The sequence below is a fragment of the Anguilla rostrata genome, chromosome 9, assembly GCF_018555375.3.
Source record: "Anguilla rostrata isolate EN2019 chromosome 9, ASM1855537v3, whole genome shotgun sequence".
NCBI lineage: Eukaryota > Metazoa > Chordata > Actinopteri > Anguilliformes > Anguillidae > Anguilla > Anguilla rostrata.
In genome coordinates, this window is record NC_057941.1 from 48643116 (window position 1) to 48663013 (window position 19898).

The 19898-nt window shown below is 44.2% G+C and overlaps 1 protein-coding gene across 5 annotated transcripts; it reads right to left on the minus strand.

The window, feature by feature from the left end:
* Positions 1 to 597: 597 nt before the first annotated feature.
* map6a (microtubule-associated protein 6a) lies at positions 598 to 19618 on the minus strand. 5 transcript variants are annotated; one of them, XM_064352596.1, is made up of 6 exons: positions 18376 to 19618; positions 9670 to 9880; positions 8537 to 8587; positions 6604 to 6812; positions 2600 to 2704; positions 598 to 974 (listed from the first exon to the last, which is right to left on the minus strand). In XM_064352596.1, exons 1-6 carry the CDS (start codon positions 19137 to 19139, stop codon positions 839 to 841), a joined length of 1476 nt encoding a protein of 491 aa, XP_064208666.1. In that variant the 5' UTR covers positions 19140 to 19618; the 3' UTR covers positions 598 to 838. The 5 variants fall into 5 exon arrangements, with proteins under 5 accessions (XP_064208666.1, XP_064208670.1, XP_064208669.1 ...); XM_064352600.1 differs by lacking the exon at positions 2600 to 2704 and having other exon boundaries at positions 6641 to 6812; positions 18376 to 19617; XM_064352599.1 differs by lacking the exon at positions 2600 to 2704 and having other exon boundaries at positions 18376 to 19617.
* Between the last annotated feature and the right edge of the window lie 280 nt (positions 19619 to 19898).

The window sequence follows — 19898 nt, forward strand, 5'->3', positions numbered from 1 at the left end:
GTGTGTAATGTTGCGTGCAGAGATGTAGACCATGTCATCGTGGCATCTGGCCACTGAAAGTTGCAGAAAAGCTGTAAACTCAACGAATGCTGCGTTCATTTTTGCCAAGAGCATAAAATCCTGAGCAAGGCTTGTACTGGAATCCTCTGGAATAGTTTTCTCAGACAGACATTTCATCATGTTCACACTTGAGTTTTAAGTGACACTCATTATGAATAATATAAAATGTAAACCACATGTGTATCATATAAAAATGTAACATACAGTATATTCCATAATCAAGTGGCAACCGGACAACACTGAACAATTGATGGTGCAGTGATTCATGTTTCTAGAATATAACCTCAAAGAAAAAAGATCAACTATTGAAATTATTTACAACGGATTTATTTGCATTTTACGTTATCACTGTACAGTACCAGTTCTCTTAAGGAAGCACTTTTTGGTGTAGCAATTCTACAGTACATAATTAACAGTAAAATGCACATGGCTAGACTTTCATCTTTTTTTATTTTATTTTTTTTAAATCAGCGTGTGTATCAATTTAAACATAGCACCTTTTTTTTTTTTTGTAATCGATCAGGCGGAAGGTTCTGGAACCCGCAGCTGCTGCTGGTGAACATGCGCACATGTCCTCCGGCTCACATCTCTCTCTCTCTCCCACTGCTCATTCACAGTTTAAAAAAAAAAAAATTAAATTAGATTTCAAGAGTAACTCAGGAGTACATCGTACATATATACAGTCCAACCTCCCTTCTCCTAAACCCCCGTGGTGGGCGAAGGGGGTGTGGCCAGGGCGGGGCCTAGGGTTGTGCAGAGGTTGCGGGTGCGTTCCGCTTTACTTCACGTCGGGCGCGAAGCGCACTACGGTCCCCCCCCTCCGTGGTTCTGGTCCTTCCACCGGTGGTTCTGGTTCTCCTCCAACGGCACCCTGGGGATGATCACTGGGTCCACAAAGCTCGACTTTTGGGCCTCTGGAAAGCAGCGCATAGTTAAATACAAACAAAAAAAGAAAAAAAGAGAGACGAGAGACTAAATATGAAACGTTTTTTTTTTTTTACGGCACATTTGTGACGAGTTCTGCAGAACGGCCTGTGACTGGCTGGTGCTTTAAGATTCTAGAGGGTCCAGAACTGCACAGAATAGGACAGTGACAGATACCCTTTAACTTCCTGTTCAGGGCCCTTCAGAGATTTCAGGGAGCGTGTGCTCACAATAATAAACAAATAAATAAAAAAATTAATTCTGCAGCTAAAAGGGCACTGTCGCTGTCTCAGAACAGGGGACCTGTGCCCCCAGAATATGTTTGTGTCCGTCTGTGCTCATGCCATTTCCTGTTTACATATGTTAAACAGGAAGCATCGTAACTGTGTCAAAGGACTGCAGCGCCTCCAGCTTTTATTAGAAATTAAAACTTAGTAAGACTAATTGTTGACAAATTATTCCCCAAAAACCACACCCGTACAGGTAAGCTGGTGCTTCAAAACCAAAGCATCAGCAAATGGTAAGAAAAAAAAAACTGGCTGAAACAAAACCAAAGCGTGATTTAAATTTGCAGATTTACGAAAGACAAGAATTTAATAATTTAGGATTTGAAGAGCCAAACGCGAGAGAGGGAAACTGTAAGCCAATTGTCACAGGGCATTCATGCGGCATCACCAGCAATACTGAAGGGAAATATAATCTGAATGAATTAAGTGAATGTTGATAGCAATTGAGTCACTTCACACCAAAAAAATATATAGTTTTCACCCAAACACAAGATTTGAGATATGTCATTAGAGGATCTAATTTATACACAAAACCCAAAATTATAACCATACTTATTAATTATGATAAAACTATTCATATTCATATTCAGATTATATTTAACCACATTCAAACAAGACAGGGTCAATCAAACAATATAATTTCAGAAATATAATACTGATATTGAAACGGTCTGCATTTCCATGATTCAGCCGTTAGTTAATCAGCTTTAGCATTTAGCATTTGTTTTCTTCCAGCAGTATTCTTTAATAGCCATGTGACATTATATGCTTGCTTTTGCATGGTTAAGCTACACACTTGCAATGTAGCAGAAACACAGCTTGTCATGTGATTTGCTTATCAGCATGCGCCGTTCAAGACATTTTACGCTTGGCTTTCCCTTGACCTAGTTTTTTGTCATACGCGAGAAAGGCATTTTTACAGAAGGTGGGGGTGATTTCCCAGTGGCACGGCTAACAGTTAACTGCAATTCCCATGATCCCCTCGGAAAGAGGGCGGGGGTAGGAGGGGCAGGAAACTAAAACAGGCAACAACAACAAGAAAAGAAATACCCAGCCACAAGCATTCAGACTAACAATCAAATGTTTCATCAAGGTTCCATATGGAAGAGAAATAGGCTCCAGCAAGGATATGACATCACTGCTCGGATTATAAAAGATTTAGCCTCGGGGCTTCCTGTATCCTGCTAAGTAATTCTGCAATAAAAACTAAAGCAAACAAAGTTACATCGAAATAGCGTGACAATAAAAGTATACTGTTTAAAAAAAAAAGATTTATCTTAATGCACATTTCAAATTCACACATGAATGTTTTTAAATGATTGGATTACCTTGCATTGGATAGCGTACAGCGCCATAGATGCTGTTTTAACGTCTGAACCCAAACAATGTCTTGGATTGGCTGACAGAGCTGTATGTAGTGTTTTAGCACGACCCTTCAAACGAATCAGAACGTTACTAATTAAACGAAGTTCAATTTATCATGGCACTGTTCTCAAAACAAATGATATGACCCCATCAGATAGCCAATCAGAGAGAGAGAAAGAAAGAGAGCATTGTTTGAAAAACATAGTCCTTCACAACATTTTCACTGAAAAGTTACATTTGCAGTTACTGAAGGCATCATTATAAATGGCTAGTCAACGAAACACAGCAGATGTTAAATTATTTTATTCTAATATTCTCCATTGAGCTCTTGAATTTGTTGAATTGTCATAATAAGCCAACTTTTTGAAAGTCACCAAAACATTTCATATTTCCAATTTGATCGAGTCTGTCCTCATTTTTTTATATTATTTTCTGTTCTGTTTCCCAACTGAATACTGTGATACTGTGGTGGAATTGTGAGATTTAATTCTGGAATATAGTCCTTCGCATCCTTCCACATGCATATTGCAGGTACCCTGAATATATATTTGACATAAGCCAAATATATGTATATATATTTCCCAGCACTCAATTGGTAACAATATGCAGGCACTTGAAGGATGCTAGAATTTATTCCAGAATGTGTTAGTCGATTTGTGAAAACGTTTGCATATAATTGAATTCATTATCTGAATACAGCAAAAATAAAACTGCTTTCATTTGCACAGTTCTCTTCCATGTGGATATAACCATGTCACCTTCTTCACTAAAGCAAGACTAGGCGATAGAACAAACTTTTGTCACACTTTTCGAAACCCCCTCTTTAATAAAAAGAATCCACACACTCTTTTTTTTTTTACTGCTTTTGAATTTATTAATAATTTCAATAAATAGTAGCAAGCAGAGAACACAACCACGTCACAAGAACTTTTGCAGTACACAACTCCTTTTTATACTTTCTCCTTTATATTTTTCTCTTTCCTTTCTTTCGAATCGTTCTCAAAACCCGACAAGAGGGGCGATGGAGATAAGGGGGGGGGGGGGAGGGGAGATATAGCACCAAATTCGGTGTGCTCTGCAAGCTAACATGACCAACCTGACCACGCAGGACAAGCCCAAGGCTGCAAAATATTAATGAGGTGGCCCTCACCCTCCCGAGACAGAACACGCCCACCCCTCGAGTGAGTGGCGGTGGGGGGGGGGCAATCCCGCTGGGGGTGCCACGAGTACACGCACACCACACGATGAGACTAAAGACACCCACGCGCGCGCGAGATGGAGAGGCAGACTACCATGACGACGGATGACATCACAGACAGGAAGCGAGGGAGCCAATAAAGACCAGGGAACATTTTCCACACAACAGGCGCTCTCCTATTGGGGCCTACCCCACCAGCAGAGCCCGTGGTGCTCCAATCAAGCGAAAGCCGTGAAGCACTGTCACTAGCACACTTTCTCTTCTCCCAGAATTCCACGGGGGCTGAGCAGCTTGTGAAGAGGCCGCCTTGGGTCGGCCATGTTTAAAGATGCACAGCTTAAACAAACACATCGATGGCAACAAAGCAACATCGTAGGCCTACGAAGGTAAAAACACGCCAAAGCCATGAAGCTAGTCATTTCACTGGTCTGACAACAGCTACAGCTATTCTTTTACTCAGAATCAAGGAAGATTTATTTCATAATATGCCACCGGCAGTATCTACAGCGATGCATTTGACTCAGTTTCCACCTAAGCCCAGGAGAATGTGAATTTGGTCGAATGCGTTTGCGTTTTTGTTTGCTCAGAAAAAAAAAAAAAACCTTCAAAATCCTCTTCAAATCTCACCCTCGCACTACACATGCAGTTCCCAGAAAAAGCTGTGATCTATGGCCCAAACCATGGGGAGAGCGAGATAGAGAGACACAGAGAGAGAGAGAGATAGCAGGATAATGCCATGCAGCATGAAGCATCATCATAAACACGTAAACATATAAAGCATTCCATGCTGACAGCATTCAACTTACCACATCAGCAAGGGGGAGCTCAGATAACATAAAAATTAAATTAAATAAAATTCACAAAAGCCATTAGATATGTCATCTCCCCCCTCCCCCCCCCTCCCAATTAAACAGAAGAAAGGAAAACCCCCATCATCATACAAATAATACATATAAATGAAAACCAGTTCTAACAGAGCACATCTGACTGTGGCGTCTCACAGTTAATCTAGAGACCTCAGTGTGTTCATTGTGTTATTTTGTTTTGTTTTGGGGGGGGGGGGGGTCCCATCTGCTTGTCCAGAGGGGTCCTCAGGGACAGTCCCCATAAATCACGTTAGTGAGGACAGACTGTGACTACGACTGCGAGGGCGGCATTGAGTAGGTCCACTGCAGGTTCTGACTGTGCAGCATATGGCCTATGCTGAAGGCCCCTCCCCCCAGCCTGGAATCATCCGATAGCCAATCACCTCATTGCTTACTCTAGCGTTTTTTTCTAAAATGTCAAGCTTAATCACGTCAGTGTAAAAAAATGGCCTTGTTGTTGTTTATTATTTATTTTCTCACTTACAATTTCCCTAAAGAATCTATATGCTGCATTTTTCCCCACTTAATTTTCGACGTGCTCATTCTGATCACAGTGTACTCTGACGGGCCCACCTCACGAGAATGACAGAATCTATCACTAATCAAAGGTTCCAAAGGAGGCGGGCACATCCAGTAAGGGCTAATCCTGTTACAGTAACCGAGTTGGTTCCCTGGCAACCAGACCCATGAAAGCTGATATCCTCAATTAGGCCCCGGACCAGCGTGTGACCTTCGGAGCAATTCAATACGGAAAAGGTCCAAAATGCAGATGTACCCATCATAGGCCATTTAGGGATTAACGATGTCTGAACACTCAAATACTTCACAATAGGCCGAAGGTTTGAATTTAACGGAGGAGTAAATTACACAGTCTGAAGAACTATACATAAAATGCATATTTAGGGCGTGTAGGGAAGACCTGAAAGCACCAGAGACGTGCCAGTATGCAATGCCTTTTTCACTCTGTCCTCAGGTCAGTGCCTTCAGGTTTGAGAGGGAATAGATAGGAGGCACTGCAGACAGAACAGCTGATCTGGAATCAGCACACTTCCAAACACTTCACATTTATCAAAGCTTTTTTTCCCTACAAATATAAACATCTAACATAAATATGAATATCTTAAAAAAAAAAAACAAAAAAAAAACCTTGCATAAAATTTAAAACAGATTTAAATCCAGCTGGCTTTTGGTTGTGACAGCGCCCCCTGAGTTTAGGAGGTTCAACTGCAATACAAAAAAAGCAAATTGATAAATACAAACAGAACAATCTGAGCAGGTGCCGCAAGCCAGCCATACAGATCTGCTCGTTGAGAGCTCCATGCAACATCCAATCCTCAATGCAGAGCGTCCATTGGCTAGCGAGTGGGGCGGTAGCCATGGAGACCATGGAATGAGCGGGGGGTCGGGGGAGGAGGAGGAGGAAGCGGATGCGATGGCGGATGAACGCACTCCCCGCCCCCCCCTTCGTGCTGGGCGAACTGATGCAACGTGCGACAGTGAAGCGATACGTCATGTCAAAAAAATAAATTAATAAACCTGACATTTATCATTCTACGCTCTGATTACAGAGAACTAGGAGACAGACAGAGAGAGAGAGGGAGAGAAGGAAGGGGAGAGAGATGGAGAGGAGAGAATGGGAAGGGAAGAGTGGGAGAGAGAGAGATAAGGAGGGAGAGAGATAAGAAAGAGAATGGAAAGAGAGGGGATAGAGGAGAAAAGAGTGGGAGAGAGAGATAGGAAAGAGAGACAGAGAAAGGGAGGGGAGAGAGGTAGAGAGGGAGATAGATAGGAAATAAAGATAGAGAGACAAGGTTAAGGGGATGAGAACCCTCTAATTAATTTTGCAGCCTTTGTTTTATTTATTTTTTTCCCAGAAGAAGAATAGAAGTGCAATGGTTTTTACTCTTTTGCCTCAGCCAGTTTGTTGTTCATCTCTTTACTTTTCTCCTTGTCCCCCTCCTCTGGTTTGGGCTCTGGCCGGTTTTCCGACGCCTTTTTCTTGGCGCCGCGCACAGACACGGGCTGCTTCTCCTTGGCCTTCTTCGTTGCTTTGCCGTGGCCCGACGACGTCGCCTTTTTGACCTTGGCCCGGGGGACGCTGGGCTTGTCCACCTGAGGAAGTACAACAGGCCCATTTGAATCTCCTGTCCGAGACTCACGTGCACCGGCTTTCGAAGACTAGGTTTTTTTGGAATGTTTTTTTTTTCAAAATTCTAAGCCGGTGTTCTAGAACTTACCAGTAGTGATTGTGACATCAGCATTAGAATGTTCAGTTCAGAACATTCTAATCACATATCTCTACTCTTACACCTTAATAGGTTTACATTCATTTTCAAGCCAAAGAACATTGTGGGGGTCACTGTAGACCCAGAATCCTCAGTGCCAAGAATGTTCTGGCATCACACAGCTGTCAATCAATTTCAGTACAACAAGGAACAAAGCAATTTCGTTGATACGAGTGCCAAAGAATTGCTTCATTGTAGTTGTAGAGTACAAATGGAAAAAAAAAAAAAATGTGCATACTACTGCAAAACAAACAAAAACTAAAAACATTAAAGGAGAACTCCAGTGATACAGGAATATGGTAGTAACACATCTAAATCCCACATTGCATTTACACATTACAGAACACAGACAGAAAGATCAGCTTTCAGAAATGTGCAGAGAGGTCTAATGATCCTTTGATATAATTATTGCTCAAGCTGCCACCTACTTATTGTAGCATTAAATCCTTACAGAAATGAAAAATACCAAAAACATATTGAAATAATGTCTACTGTCAAGATACTGCAGTACTCCACAATATATAGCAAATATGAAAATATATGGCTGCTTTCAGATATTGTACCAAACTGCTGTGAAAAATCCAAAAATGTACAATATATTGCAATATATTCCACTACAGATAAATTCATAGATATTGACTGGAGTCGTTCTTTAATTCTCAATGCCATCCCGTGCATGTTAATTAAAAACCGGAATCAATAAATGTGTTAACGATCTCCATGACAATGATTCCCGTATTGAATTATCCCGTGATGTCAGCATGGCAATCAGCAATTAGCGATCAGTCATTTAATCGTGCTTGTTGATTACTTTCATTTTTTGCCACACCTTGATTAGATTCTTTAAATAATTAAGCGACGGTTTCCATCTGGGGTTCCACACAGCATGCGGTTCTCAATAAGTATGAAAAAGCAGGAAAATGCTACGCTTTCTATGCCATAATGATCATTTTATGTTTTTTATGTTTATGCAAAGCAGGAAGTGACCCCAGGTAGGAGAGTTGTCACATGGGCGATAGCCAATGGGAATACGAATAACCAAACGATATGAAAGCCAATAATGATCATGCACTCTTAGAAAACCAGATACGAAAAAGTGCCCAAAAAGGTACAAACGCTTGTCGCTGGAGTGGGGTGGTACTCTATGGGTACATAAACGTATACCCCTAGCCAGCAATACATGATTCATTTGTACCTTTTTTGCACGTAAAAGGTACTTACTAGTACCCAAATAGGATAATATTTTACTTGCAGAGTAATTTTTGGGAAATTTGTTCCTTATACCTCCCCTATACTGAGAGTGTATCCACAACATATTTTATGTTTCAGTTGGACCAGTTTTGGGCTTGGCCCCTGACTTAGTTTCCAATGAAAAATAAAGTATTTTACCGAATATAATTAAAACAAACAAAAAAAAACTTGAAATAAAGCCCTGAAGGTGAAAACTCAAGCCCCCTTTGATGGCCTAGTGGTGAGATAACCTGGTCGGAATGGTCCCGGGTGGGCTAAAGCAGGTAATTCCCCATGCCTTAAGGAAGAAGGGCAACACACCTGACAGAACAGCGGATCTACAAGCGAGCTGCTGTCAGCCTCAGCAAAGCCCTACAGAGGGGTGAGAGAAGGGGCCCATATGAAGACTCAGCATGCAGGCGCGCCGACACACACCGGTCACACACCCGACACACCGACACACACCATCACACACACCGACACACACCCGACACACACCCGACACACACCATCACACACACCGGTCACACACACCGACACACACCCGACACACACCGACACACACCGTCACACACTGACGCACACCGACACACAACACACTTCGTCCTCGTGTTGTCTTCATGTCTTACACATGCACCCCCCTCCGTCTCCACAGGGTCAAGAGAAATCAGGTTATGCACACATCACATGTCCAACCTTGAGACATATTATGCAAGTTGCTTTGGAGTTACTTGGAAGTGCATGTTCTTGCTTTGAACTGCAAGTTAGTGAAGGCCTCTATACCCTCCATTTTAAAGCAGACAGGTCATCAGAAAATCCTATTCGAGATATCCTTTACCGCACGTAACAACAGCCTGGGCCAATCAAATACAGGCAATGAAACTGAACAACACCAAAAATTCCAGGAAGTAAACTGTCCCTTTTAAAATGCTTCAGGTTTTAATCCTCACTCTCAGCCTGGTTCAAGCATGCGTGTCATGGGGTACGACAGCATCGCCCCGTCAGGGATTTTAATCCTCAGGGCAGGAGTCTCGCGCTCCAGCCAAAAAGAACCCCCACACTTCCCTTTCCCACCCGCATTTCGTGCTAAGCTCCAACCGGAGAACAAGGCAAGCTTTAACGATCTCAGCGGTGAAGAGACAGGGACAGAGCACAGCTACTTCTGGCCTGCAGCGATAACAGGAACATAAGAGGGAACAAACACACTGTTGCTTATATAACTCATGTGAATGCACTCATGTCAGGTTTGCCCAACCCTGTTTCACTCCAAGCCTAACAGAGCGCACTTCATTCAGTAGCTAGCTAGATCTCATTGAGCTGTCAATGGAGGACCTTCGGCTTTGAGGAAGTGAGAGGGGCGGGGTGGGGAGGGGGGCGGGGTGGGGGGTGTGGGGTTGGGTTGGGGGCCAGGGTGTGTGTGTGGGGATAGGGAGGGGGGGTCGTGGGTCCCCTACTTTGCTGGCCTCCTTGCAGGGCTCGCTGTAAAGGCTCCGTATCCTCCTGTGGTCCTGGGCTCGGGGGTCCCCGTCCTGCTTGCCCTGCTCGCCCCTGTAGGTGGCGCTGTAGCTGGTCTCCAGGCAGGCCCTCTCGTCGGGGGGGTGGTACTGGAACTTGGCTTTGAAGGCCTTGACGGGCTTCACGTCTGTGTAGGCTCTGAATTCGTTCCTGGGAAGAAGGGGCAGAGGTGGCATCATCTCTAACCTGCAAGTTCGAGTACACTCTCAGACCAGCGTTAAAAATGTTTTAAATGATGTTTAAATCAACACATAATGTATCACATAACTCCATGACAAGATAAGGACAACACATTTTGCATTACTTTCAACACAGTCCATTAAAAAGTCCCCCTTCGTGACACATGAATTGTAACACGAAAGTAGTAACTTTAACACGAAACGTGATGAAAGTGACACAGGAAGTGTCTTGGATATTAAACGCATCCTTACTGAGAGTGTAGTTCAAGTTCAAGCAGTTTGTATGAGACAAATTGGAATTTGTAGTCACAAGCCTTGCCTCATTCAAGGACAGGTAAAATATTTAAAACACAATAACGACTAAGACCACACACATGATCGATGCAGTGCAGCGGTCAATAAAGTGCGGAGGTGGCACATGCATAAGGCGTATCTGAGAGACCTTGTGTGAGGTCACTGCACCCAGAAGCTCAAGGGCTTTAATACATGAGCAGCACTGCTGTACTGAATGGGTCAGCAGTGTGACCTTGAGTGACCTTGGCAGGCGTTCCACACAGCTGTAAAGACACTGCGAGAGGTCACACAGAGTAAGTGCTGTGTACGTTTATTTTTGAGCGTAGAAATGTGCAAACAAACGCATTTGCGTGTCTGTCGCATGAAAACAGGACTTCGGCAGAACTGGCCATCGTATTGTTTTCTGTGGTTAGCATGAAGATCCGCAGATACAAGGAACGTGACCTTGCGGCCAATAAATGTGAGTGTATGTGAGAGAGTGAGAGTGTGTGTGTGTGTGTGTGTGTTTTGTTTGGTGAGGTGGTTGTTTATTGATTGCATTTAGTGCTCTCACATTTTGTGACTGCTCTGAAAATCACAATCATTTTAAGGCTGACTATTTAACAAATTACAGTGGGCTAAAATGAAAATAGCAACATAATTTCATTTATTTGAAAACAAAAAAAACTGCACAAGAGCATTCTTTCAGCATGGCTCATCATTTTGTAGTATTGCACTGAAGCTATGAATACATGCGGCCACTGCATAAATCACCTGTGATTTCTGTTGCGCTGGTACATACATTTTTGCCTATGCAGGGCGCATCACCGCTGCAAAAACAGATGACTCCTCAGGTTTGACGTAGGGAAGGACAGAGGGACCGCTTGGACACGCCCACATTCCGGTAAGCCCCACCCACCTCCAGCACAGTCTGTATATTAAGCCCCTCCCCCCCACACAAGTTCGTACTGACCTTGCGGCTGCGCGACAGCACACATTCTCATTCAGCCCCGCCCCCGTCCCCCACCCCGCAAGTCACATGCCCAAAATCTAGGCAGCATTAAAAAAAAAAATCATAAAAAAAAAAGATTATCCTCTTTGAGTTCCTTTATCACCTCTGTCAGTGATGCGTGCTACTACACTACAGTGATTAGGTAACACTATTACCGTGACGACCGCGTCCGGGGCAACCCACAGCACCACAGACCCATTACTGGAATTAGGCTGACGGTTAAGGCCACATAAAAGCTTCAAGTCAAATGCCCGTCCAGTGGAAACACTTGCTGTCGATCGATACCCTGAAAACTAGACCAGCAGCTTATAAAACGTTAGGTAAATGTTTTGCCCTTCTTTTACGAAAAAACGAAGGAGAAAGTGATCTCTTTTGCTCTTGCTTCTAATGATATTTTCTATCCGTCAATTCCCTGACAACCCCTGGAACAGAAGACTTCTGCTCAAACACATCCATCCAGTGTTCCTGGTTCACTGACAGGGAGCCAACAGGGAGCAAATATGCAAATGAATAATATGCAAAATAATATCCTTTCTCCATCTAATTAGCTGTATAATGGTGTCCTGTACCACGATACCACTTATACGGTAGACCATGGGAGATTTCCCCAGAAACTGCAAGATTGATGGAGAGAGCAGACTACACAGAAAGGTCTACAGTATTCATCTGAAACAGCAGTGTGGGCAAAATGAAACCTTTCAGACATAACCCTGATCCACACAAGTTGTAAGCAGTGCACATTTAAAATGGCACTGCGTTACGTCACAATGCTTGTAAAACACAGCTTGACGTCCTTCTTAGACGCTTACAACAAGTGCAACAGCAGCAGGTCATTTTTATCATGGAAGTCTTTGAGTTAAACAGAGGTTGCGTATGGTTTTAACGTTGCTAATTGGGGGATGCTGAGGTGGACTCACGTGCTAAAGCAAATGTCAACAGCCTGCAACACAACAGACACAGCTTTTTAAAATATCAATGTTTCATATTTTTGTTCCTAGAAGTCAATACCTGCAGTCCCACGCACATTTTAAATGCCAAACTACTGGCTTCTCTAAGAACCATTATCATTGCTCTGTAACATCTGCACTGTCATTGTATTTCACAACTGAGGCTGCCCAGATAGCAGAATATTCCAGGTCAAATACAGTTCGAGTTTAGGCACTTAAAGGTCAGTAATGGCAATGGCAAGTGTATTATGGGCCAGAAGCGCAAATGCGACCAACCACATGTAAGGTTGGTGCGACATTACAACTTTGGGACAAAAGTAGCCCAACAGAACCCAGCTGCATTAAATGTTTATCACGGCGTTAGGATTCTGAGCCAGACGTGACCCAAACGCGTATCGCACCCGAGCCGTGGTCTCACAGAGGTTGAGTCGCGGTCGTGTTCCTGGCGGCCGGACTCGGGCGGGTTCGCCACCGTACATTCCATGGCGGTACGCGGAGAGGCTGAAGCGGTAAGTGTGGGCCGGGCCCTGGGACATTACTCACCCGCTATCCGGGTGAATAAACAGCCCACCTCTCTGACAGCACACATCTATTATTGAGCAACGCTTTCGGAGAAGAGAACACTTCTGGGGGAAACTCTCACGTTCGGGGGAGGAGCTCTGTGGGGGTTCGGTAAGGCCGAGCTGTGCAGAGTGCAGACGGGAGTGTGATCAGACGATCTCCTGAGACAGCACAACGAACAGAGCGTGTGGTGCTGGGCAGATTACACTACACACCAGCACTGAGAGCCCCCAAGGTCAACCCTCCGAGCTCATTTAACACCTGAAATCCAGATGTGGAACATACTGCAATATACTGAAAATATATCTGAAAACATGATAAATACATTCAACGGCTGCATAATATATTGCAATATATGTGAAGGGACGTGATGACGAGAACAGACCATTCAACCCAACATGGCTCATCATTTATTTTTTGAACAGGTGCACAATAATTTGCACACAATTATTCGTATATTCGCCACATACTGTGAAGCACTGCAATATCTTAATATATTTTATTGCAATACGCATATATTCAGTAAAATTTATCTCCTTAATGGACTGCACTGTGTACCATCAATAAGAACGCTGCCTTTAGCTGTTTGCGCGAAGAACGCTGAAGGAATGGTAGTCCTTCGTCCGCTGCGCAGAAGACAATTTATATACTGCTGACAGCCGTTATTCTGTGCAACGGAAGCTCACCTGTGGGCACGGGAAGCGGCGAGGTCAGCTGACACGGCAATCAAAGGCACGGCGTGGAGCGCTGGAGTGTCCTTCTAGCGGGAGTAACACAGGCTTACGCTCAGCTGTCAAACACTGACGCATAGCCGAGCGGTACCGTAGCGGCCTTGGCGGGGTACTGACGGCCGGCCCAACCGTCGGAACGTCACGCGGTTTCCACGGGTTACGAGAAATCCGTCTGCGCGACTGCGTGGCCACTGGCTACGAAGAGTCTTTAAGGAAAGGGTTTTTACGCTCCCCCTTCAACCCGAATTAAATTCGGAATGGGATGACGGGGACCGCTTACACTGCACTTACTGTATCGCTCAGATCTCAAGCTGAGGCCCCAGCTCATTATTTATTAAAGTAATTTCTTATATCAAGGGCTGCTGGGAAAATCAGGGGGGTTAAGAGAGAAATGAAAAAAAGAGGGGGGAATACAAAGGTGTTACTGTTGCGGAGAGCGGTGACCTGCTGGACTCGGAAGCCATAGCTGCCTCGTGTGAAAACACAAAACTCTGAAGACGGCTGTTCTCACCAGCCTCTTTTTTATCCCGAGATTCACATGGACGTGGCTTCCCTCTGGCTTAATAAAAAAAAAAACCACACTAACAAAGCAGCACGGATACAGCTCTTCAGAACACTTCGAAGGGATTGGTTGTGAAGGCGCTGCTGCGCAAGAGAAATATATATATATATATACGACAAAACGACAAAATATTACACATCGTGCCTCGTTAAGCTATTCGCCGCGGCTCGTCTCTCATCCCCGTCACTGCATAATGGGGCTGAATGCAGTCGCTGGCTCGCTTTCAAAATGCGGAGATGACACGTGCGCTAAATCAACAGCGCTAACGTCCTCTCTTTGTTTCCATCACGCGGCTCTGTCTTGGCACCGTTCAGGAAGAGAACGCCCGTGAACAGGCTTCCCAGGTACACCGAGGAGCCAGAAACTACCGTAGACCCCGTCATAATCCTGTGCGGGGTGCGCCATTGCAGAGAAAAGGACAATTATGAGGGCCTGTACTCTTCCGTGGCTTGCATGAAACATCCAGTGAACAATGAAGGGCTTTACAGTTAAAAACATCCTGCAGAAAACCAACTGTAATTGGAGAATTAATTAAAACAGGGCCAAACAGAAACTAAAGGGATACACATGAACTGGGAAAGTAATCCCAGTAACACTTTATGTACAGTAGCATCCCATTCTAAAGTAATATGGCATTTCATGTTTTGTGAAAATATCACAAATGCCTTTGAGGGTCCAGGAACCATGCGTAATCCTGGTGTACACGTCTCAACACCTTTTTTTTTTTTTTTTTAATTATAAATGTTAAGTTTAAACGTCTTTAAAATTATTTCAAATGCAGTTCTGCCACACGTGTTCTCAAAAACTCAAATATATTTTCAGATACCTTTCAATGTTCTTAATGTGTCTGCAAACAAATTTAAAATAAATTAAAGTTGCATTTCAAATAATTGCATCATGAAATGAATCACTGATTGTACGGGTCCATGAGCAGAGAAACAAGTGAATCTGCATGTGAACAGGTTCGTGCAAAGGCAAGAACCAGTGCACTGCACCACACCACAAACTCAAATACATTTACATTTACCGAAGGAACTCAGGATTACACACGTTAGTTATAGGATGGATTCTGCGGCCACAAATATGTTCAACTCTTGCCGTTTTAATTGCGAAATGTTTCGCAACTGCACCGCCACAGCACTCATAAAACTTATTGAACTTATTCCAAACTGACAGATGAAACGATGTAACATTTCCTACGATCTGAATAGGCTTTATATAACAGTGTGCGACGGGTGCTATTTAACAGAACTATTTAACAGAACCCCATTTATTGGCCGTTTTTCATATTGTCAAGTCGATGACTGAGAACACTACGAACAAAGGACTTTTTAACACCACCCATAAAACGAGGTGCGCACAGTGGAGCACAACCCACATTTGTCTAGTTTCATTTTCGGGAAAACAACCCCCAGGCGACAGCGCAATGTGAAACCCTTCACATCACAACGTTACAAATGGCTCCACTATTCCCAAAAGAAAGATACAGGCCACATTACTGATGAATCCACCGACTTCTTTCAAAGCACACACACACACACACACGGCACGTGCACACGCACGCACGCAACAGGCCATCTCCCATTAATCTTATTTATAACTCGATCATACATTGGGTAAACTAGGATGTGCCTTCCTCTGGCCTGTAGCCATATGTATTTATCTCCAGACACAGCTCTCCATATATAACCCTAATTATGCTACCTAAAACCATACAGGTCTTCAATCACGTTACTTAAAGCACAAAATTTCCCTTGCGCACCAAATGTGGCATTTAGCATTATGGCGTTGGTTGATGTAGTGGCTGCTACTAGCAGTTGCGACATTAATAACTTGATATCCTCTTAATACTGATATCCTCTTGATATCCTTTTTGGACGGACTGTTCCCTTATTCCCTCTGGATAAGAGTGCCTAAACGAAAACGTAATGAAACAGGACAGAGGAAAAGACATCTGTTTGTTAGAAGGAGCCCCGGTAGAAGTGAGTTTGCACCATGTTTACCAGGTACACACCGGTCGGGACAATAAAGCGCCTCATTGAACAGAACCAAAAATAGCCCAAAGTCAAAAACACAGTACGCCAGCCGTGACACTGCCTCCTTTCTTTGGCGAATAAATCGCGTTTTAACGCGTGACCGCGGAGACAAAGCGCAGAGGCTGTGGACCCGCGCCAACCTTTCCCCCAGAGTGACGGCGCCCGTCAGTGAATAAACATCGTGGTGGAGAGTCAGTTCCAGTCGCCGTGCAGACAATCAAAGGGCGGAGAGCACAATGGCTTGCCAAAGAGCAACAGTGACAGGCAGCAGGCGAACAGCTTGCGAATGTACCAGTGTGTTACCGTGCAGTCCGGGACACGCTAATAATAAGAATGAAAGAGGCACAAGGCCACCGCAGACCTAATGAATCGACCTTAATGTGAATGGGGGTGGCTGGGGGGGGGGGGATAAAGATGGCTGCTTTGGCTCCGCGTTCTTCAACCCACCCCCCCATAAGAAAAATGCAGAAGTCATTTGCAGGATGTTCAGTTCACTAACCTCACCAATGTTCTGTTTTTCAAATACGGCCTTTTCACTTCCCAGTGTCTTATTGCTGGGACATCCTCATTGTGCTCCAAATAAAAGAAGATAAAATGAAAAAAAAAAAAAAAAAAACAATCACTCTGGTTATAAGTATAGAAGAAGAGTGACAACTGGGATAAAAGATTCTCCAATAGCTATTCTTCAGTTCTGACACTGTTGTCAGTGTTATTTTGAAGGCTGTGCATCATATGGAGTGCGGGGAGGGGGGGTTGAAGTAACAATGAGGAGTATAACAGGTACAGTGCCTTTGGGATTTTACTTAATGGCCTTTGAGGTTCTTGTAAGCTCGCCTTTGTCACGGAGATCTATACGAGATGCAAATGAAAACACTCCGAACCCTGTCCTTATTTAGAGAAGGGATTACTCTCATCACTCTCCCAGCTGGGATCTGAACATGAGCTGCCTCACAAGTGGTACAGGGCAAGAAAAGGCTTTCAGTTCAACATTTTTTTTTTTTTTTTTTTAAAACATCATTGAAATGGGGAAATAAAAGCCCCTCAAACGTGCTCGCTCCACACACAGTCAGGGGGCCGCACGCCGGACTCCGCCCCCTTGCTCGTTTGGCCTGGGCTTAACCTGCCCCCCCCCCCCAAAATCCCTACTCGCGGAGCTGGAGCTGGGCCCATACTGCATGTCCCCAGGAGACATCAGCCGCGCTCTGCCGGGTCAACCCACCGCCGACCGGCTCTGTCGTTTCACCGCACAGAGAAAGCCGCCAGAGCCCGTTCGCGAGCCATGGCAGTGCCGCCGTTTTGCATTCACGACTGTGCCTCGTTAATCTAGGTGAATACAGCACCCCATACTTAGTGTTACTGATAAAAAATGCTGAGAACTTCTGTTAATCTTTATGCTCTTCTTCACCATGCATATACGTTATGATCAAGGGGATCATAAATATATATATATAAATGTGTTACCATATATGAATCATTTGGAAAATGCACTGTGAAACATCTATAGAACAAACAAAACTTTTTGGAATGACATTTTGGCCGGTAAATGTTTTTGCTGAATGTAGAAAAGCAGGTGTATCTCCCCCTCTGACCTCTCTTTATTCTTTTTTATAAAAAGTTTGAATCACATTTCACAACTTGCAAGATAATTTGTCAGTTAAACTTAGCCATCATTGAAATTCTCACTGAAATTTTTAGTTTTCTCACAGGAAAACTGAAAACAGCACTTAATTTCTTCATTCAAACCTCATTAACATGTGCTTTGTTGCAGGCCTTGCTCTTAACACCATTATAATTACCCTCCAGACTAAACAAACTGGAACATAAAATTCATGTTTTACTTTAAATGGAAAGCGTCAATCGATAGCAACGCACCAGGGCCAGGACTTGATGAAGGTCAGACGTGTTTTAGGGTTATTCTTTATTGATTTGCCATATTCTGGTCCTAGAACGGGCGTGGGGGACTGTTACCATGGATTTATCGCTGTTTTCTTGACCTTCACATGCAGGACTACTAAAGATGGACTCCCAACAGATCAGGAGTCTGATGAAGAAAAATACTGGCAGGTAAACTCTGACTTATATCATGTGCATATATGTATGCATTTAACTTGATATGTCGTATTAAAATGGTGTTTTAAAAAGCTTTTAGGACTTAACATCTGAAAACAAATGTATTTCTGAATTTCAAATGAATAGTTTCAGCCCGGTGCAAATAATATTGAGCAGGAAGACTGTAAAGTGTGCAGTAAACCTTCCACGAACGTCACAACCTTTAGATCGTACCAACGCAAGTTTACGCAGAATTAAAGAGACGACAGCAACTAAGCAGGAAACGAGGCCTTACCTATACGAGCTCCCAGTGCTAACTTCCTTTTTTATCTGCCGATTCACCGCGTCCGCGGCGGCCCTCCCTTTGCCCTCTACGGGGACATCTTGAGGCTGCGCGTCCGTTTTGATTCCCGCCGCAGCTACAACTACCTTCTCCTCTGTAGTTTTCTTTCCGTGTCTCTTTTTCCTCTCACCGGACAGAATCTCCTTCTCTTGCACCTTGTCGGCGATTTCGCTTTTCTCCACCCCGCTGTCGACTTCCGCGGGCGCCTGGGCATGCTTGGATCTCTGTGCAGCTCGGTCGTCGGGCGCAGAAATCACGGGGCTCGGTTTGGGAATCCAAGGATGGTCACCCCTTCTCGGAATAGGCCACGGCTTGTAATCTTTCTGATACTGCGTCTCGTTGTTAAACGGGGTCTCGGAAACGTGATATTCGTTCTTGGGTTTGCAACTAGGCTCGGGACGTACTTTCCAGTGTTTGAAGTCCTGGCGCATCACCGATGAGCCCGAGCACTCGTCGGGCGCAGCGGTACCCGTCGCGGGCGCCGCCTTGGCTACTGCCTCCTGGTCGCTATGGGACGGCTGCGTTTCTATGGCGACTGCGCTCGCCCGCGCCTGGGGATGCGGCGGCTGCTTTTGCTGGTGGTGCAAAGTGAGGTGCTGCATTTCGGACACATCGGAATACTTGGTGAAAACCAAAGGCACCGCAATGTCAGCTTTGTCAAACTGGTTCCAAAAGCGGGCCATACAGCAAGCCCGGGAGATGCACGGCCACGCCATGATTATGGCGTTTAATTAAACCAGCAAAATAGCCTATATAGCTTTTAATTAATTTTTCAAATCCAAAATCAAAATTCTGGAAATTGTTCACTATCCTCACACCTCTGTGGTCCCAAACTGTCCACCAATGGGTTAAAAAAATATGTCCGCGAAGCTGGATCTTGAAATCAAGTTTATTTTATATTGCCCCAGAACGACAGACTATGGTTCCATGGCGGATCAAAGGAGTGGTGAAACAAAAACGGAAATATTTCCCCAGTTTGTCGAATTTCGGTTTCTTCAAACGTCCTCAGATCTCACAGTCCGCGCTCGGATGTCTTGCACATTACGCTGCGAGTGGGAAAAAAAGGATAACACTGCAAGAATAGGACCCCGCCCGCTTCGCTTCAGCATCCCCAGGAGAAGATGCTCGGTATCTGAGCAGTGAAATATCACCTGGTCTCTTTCATCGTCGCGCAGCCTGCAGTGGGAGGACGCGCGCGGACGTTCCACCACTCGCTGTTCGGCAACTGCGCCACGTGATACACTCGTCAAATCGCGTGTTTTATTTAAAAGCGCACGGAAAAAAATTTCAGGCTGAAACCAGCAATAACAGTAAATATCTTGAACATACCAAAATGTTAATGTAAACTATGCTATTTTTAAACGAGTCTACCATGAAGCTTGTAACACAGTGTTCAAGTCAGTTCGTGCACCATATAATAATAATAATAATAATATTTCTGTATAGACCAAAAATGCCATTGTTTTCCTTACATT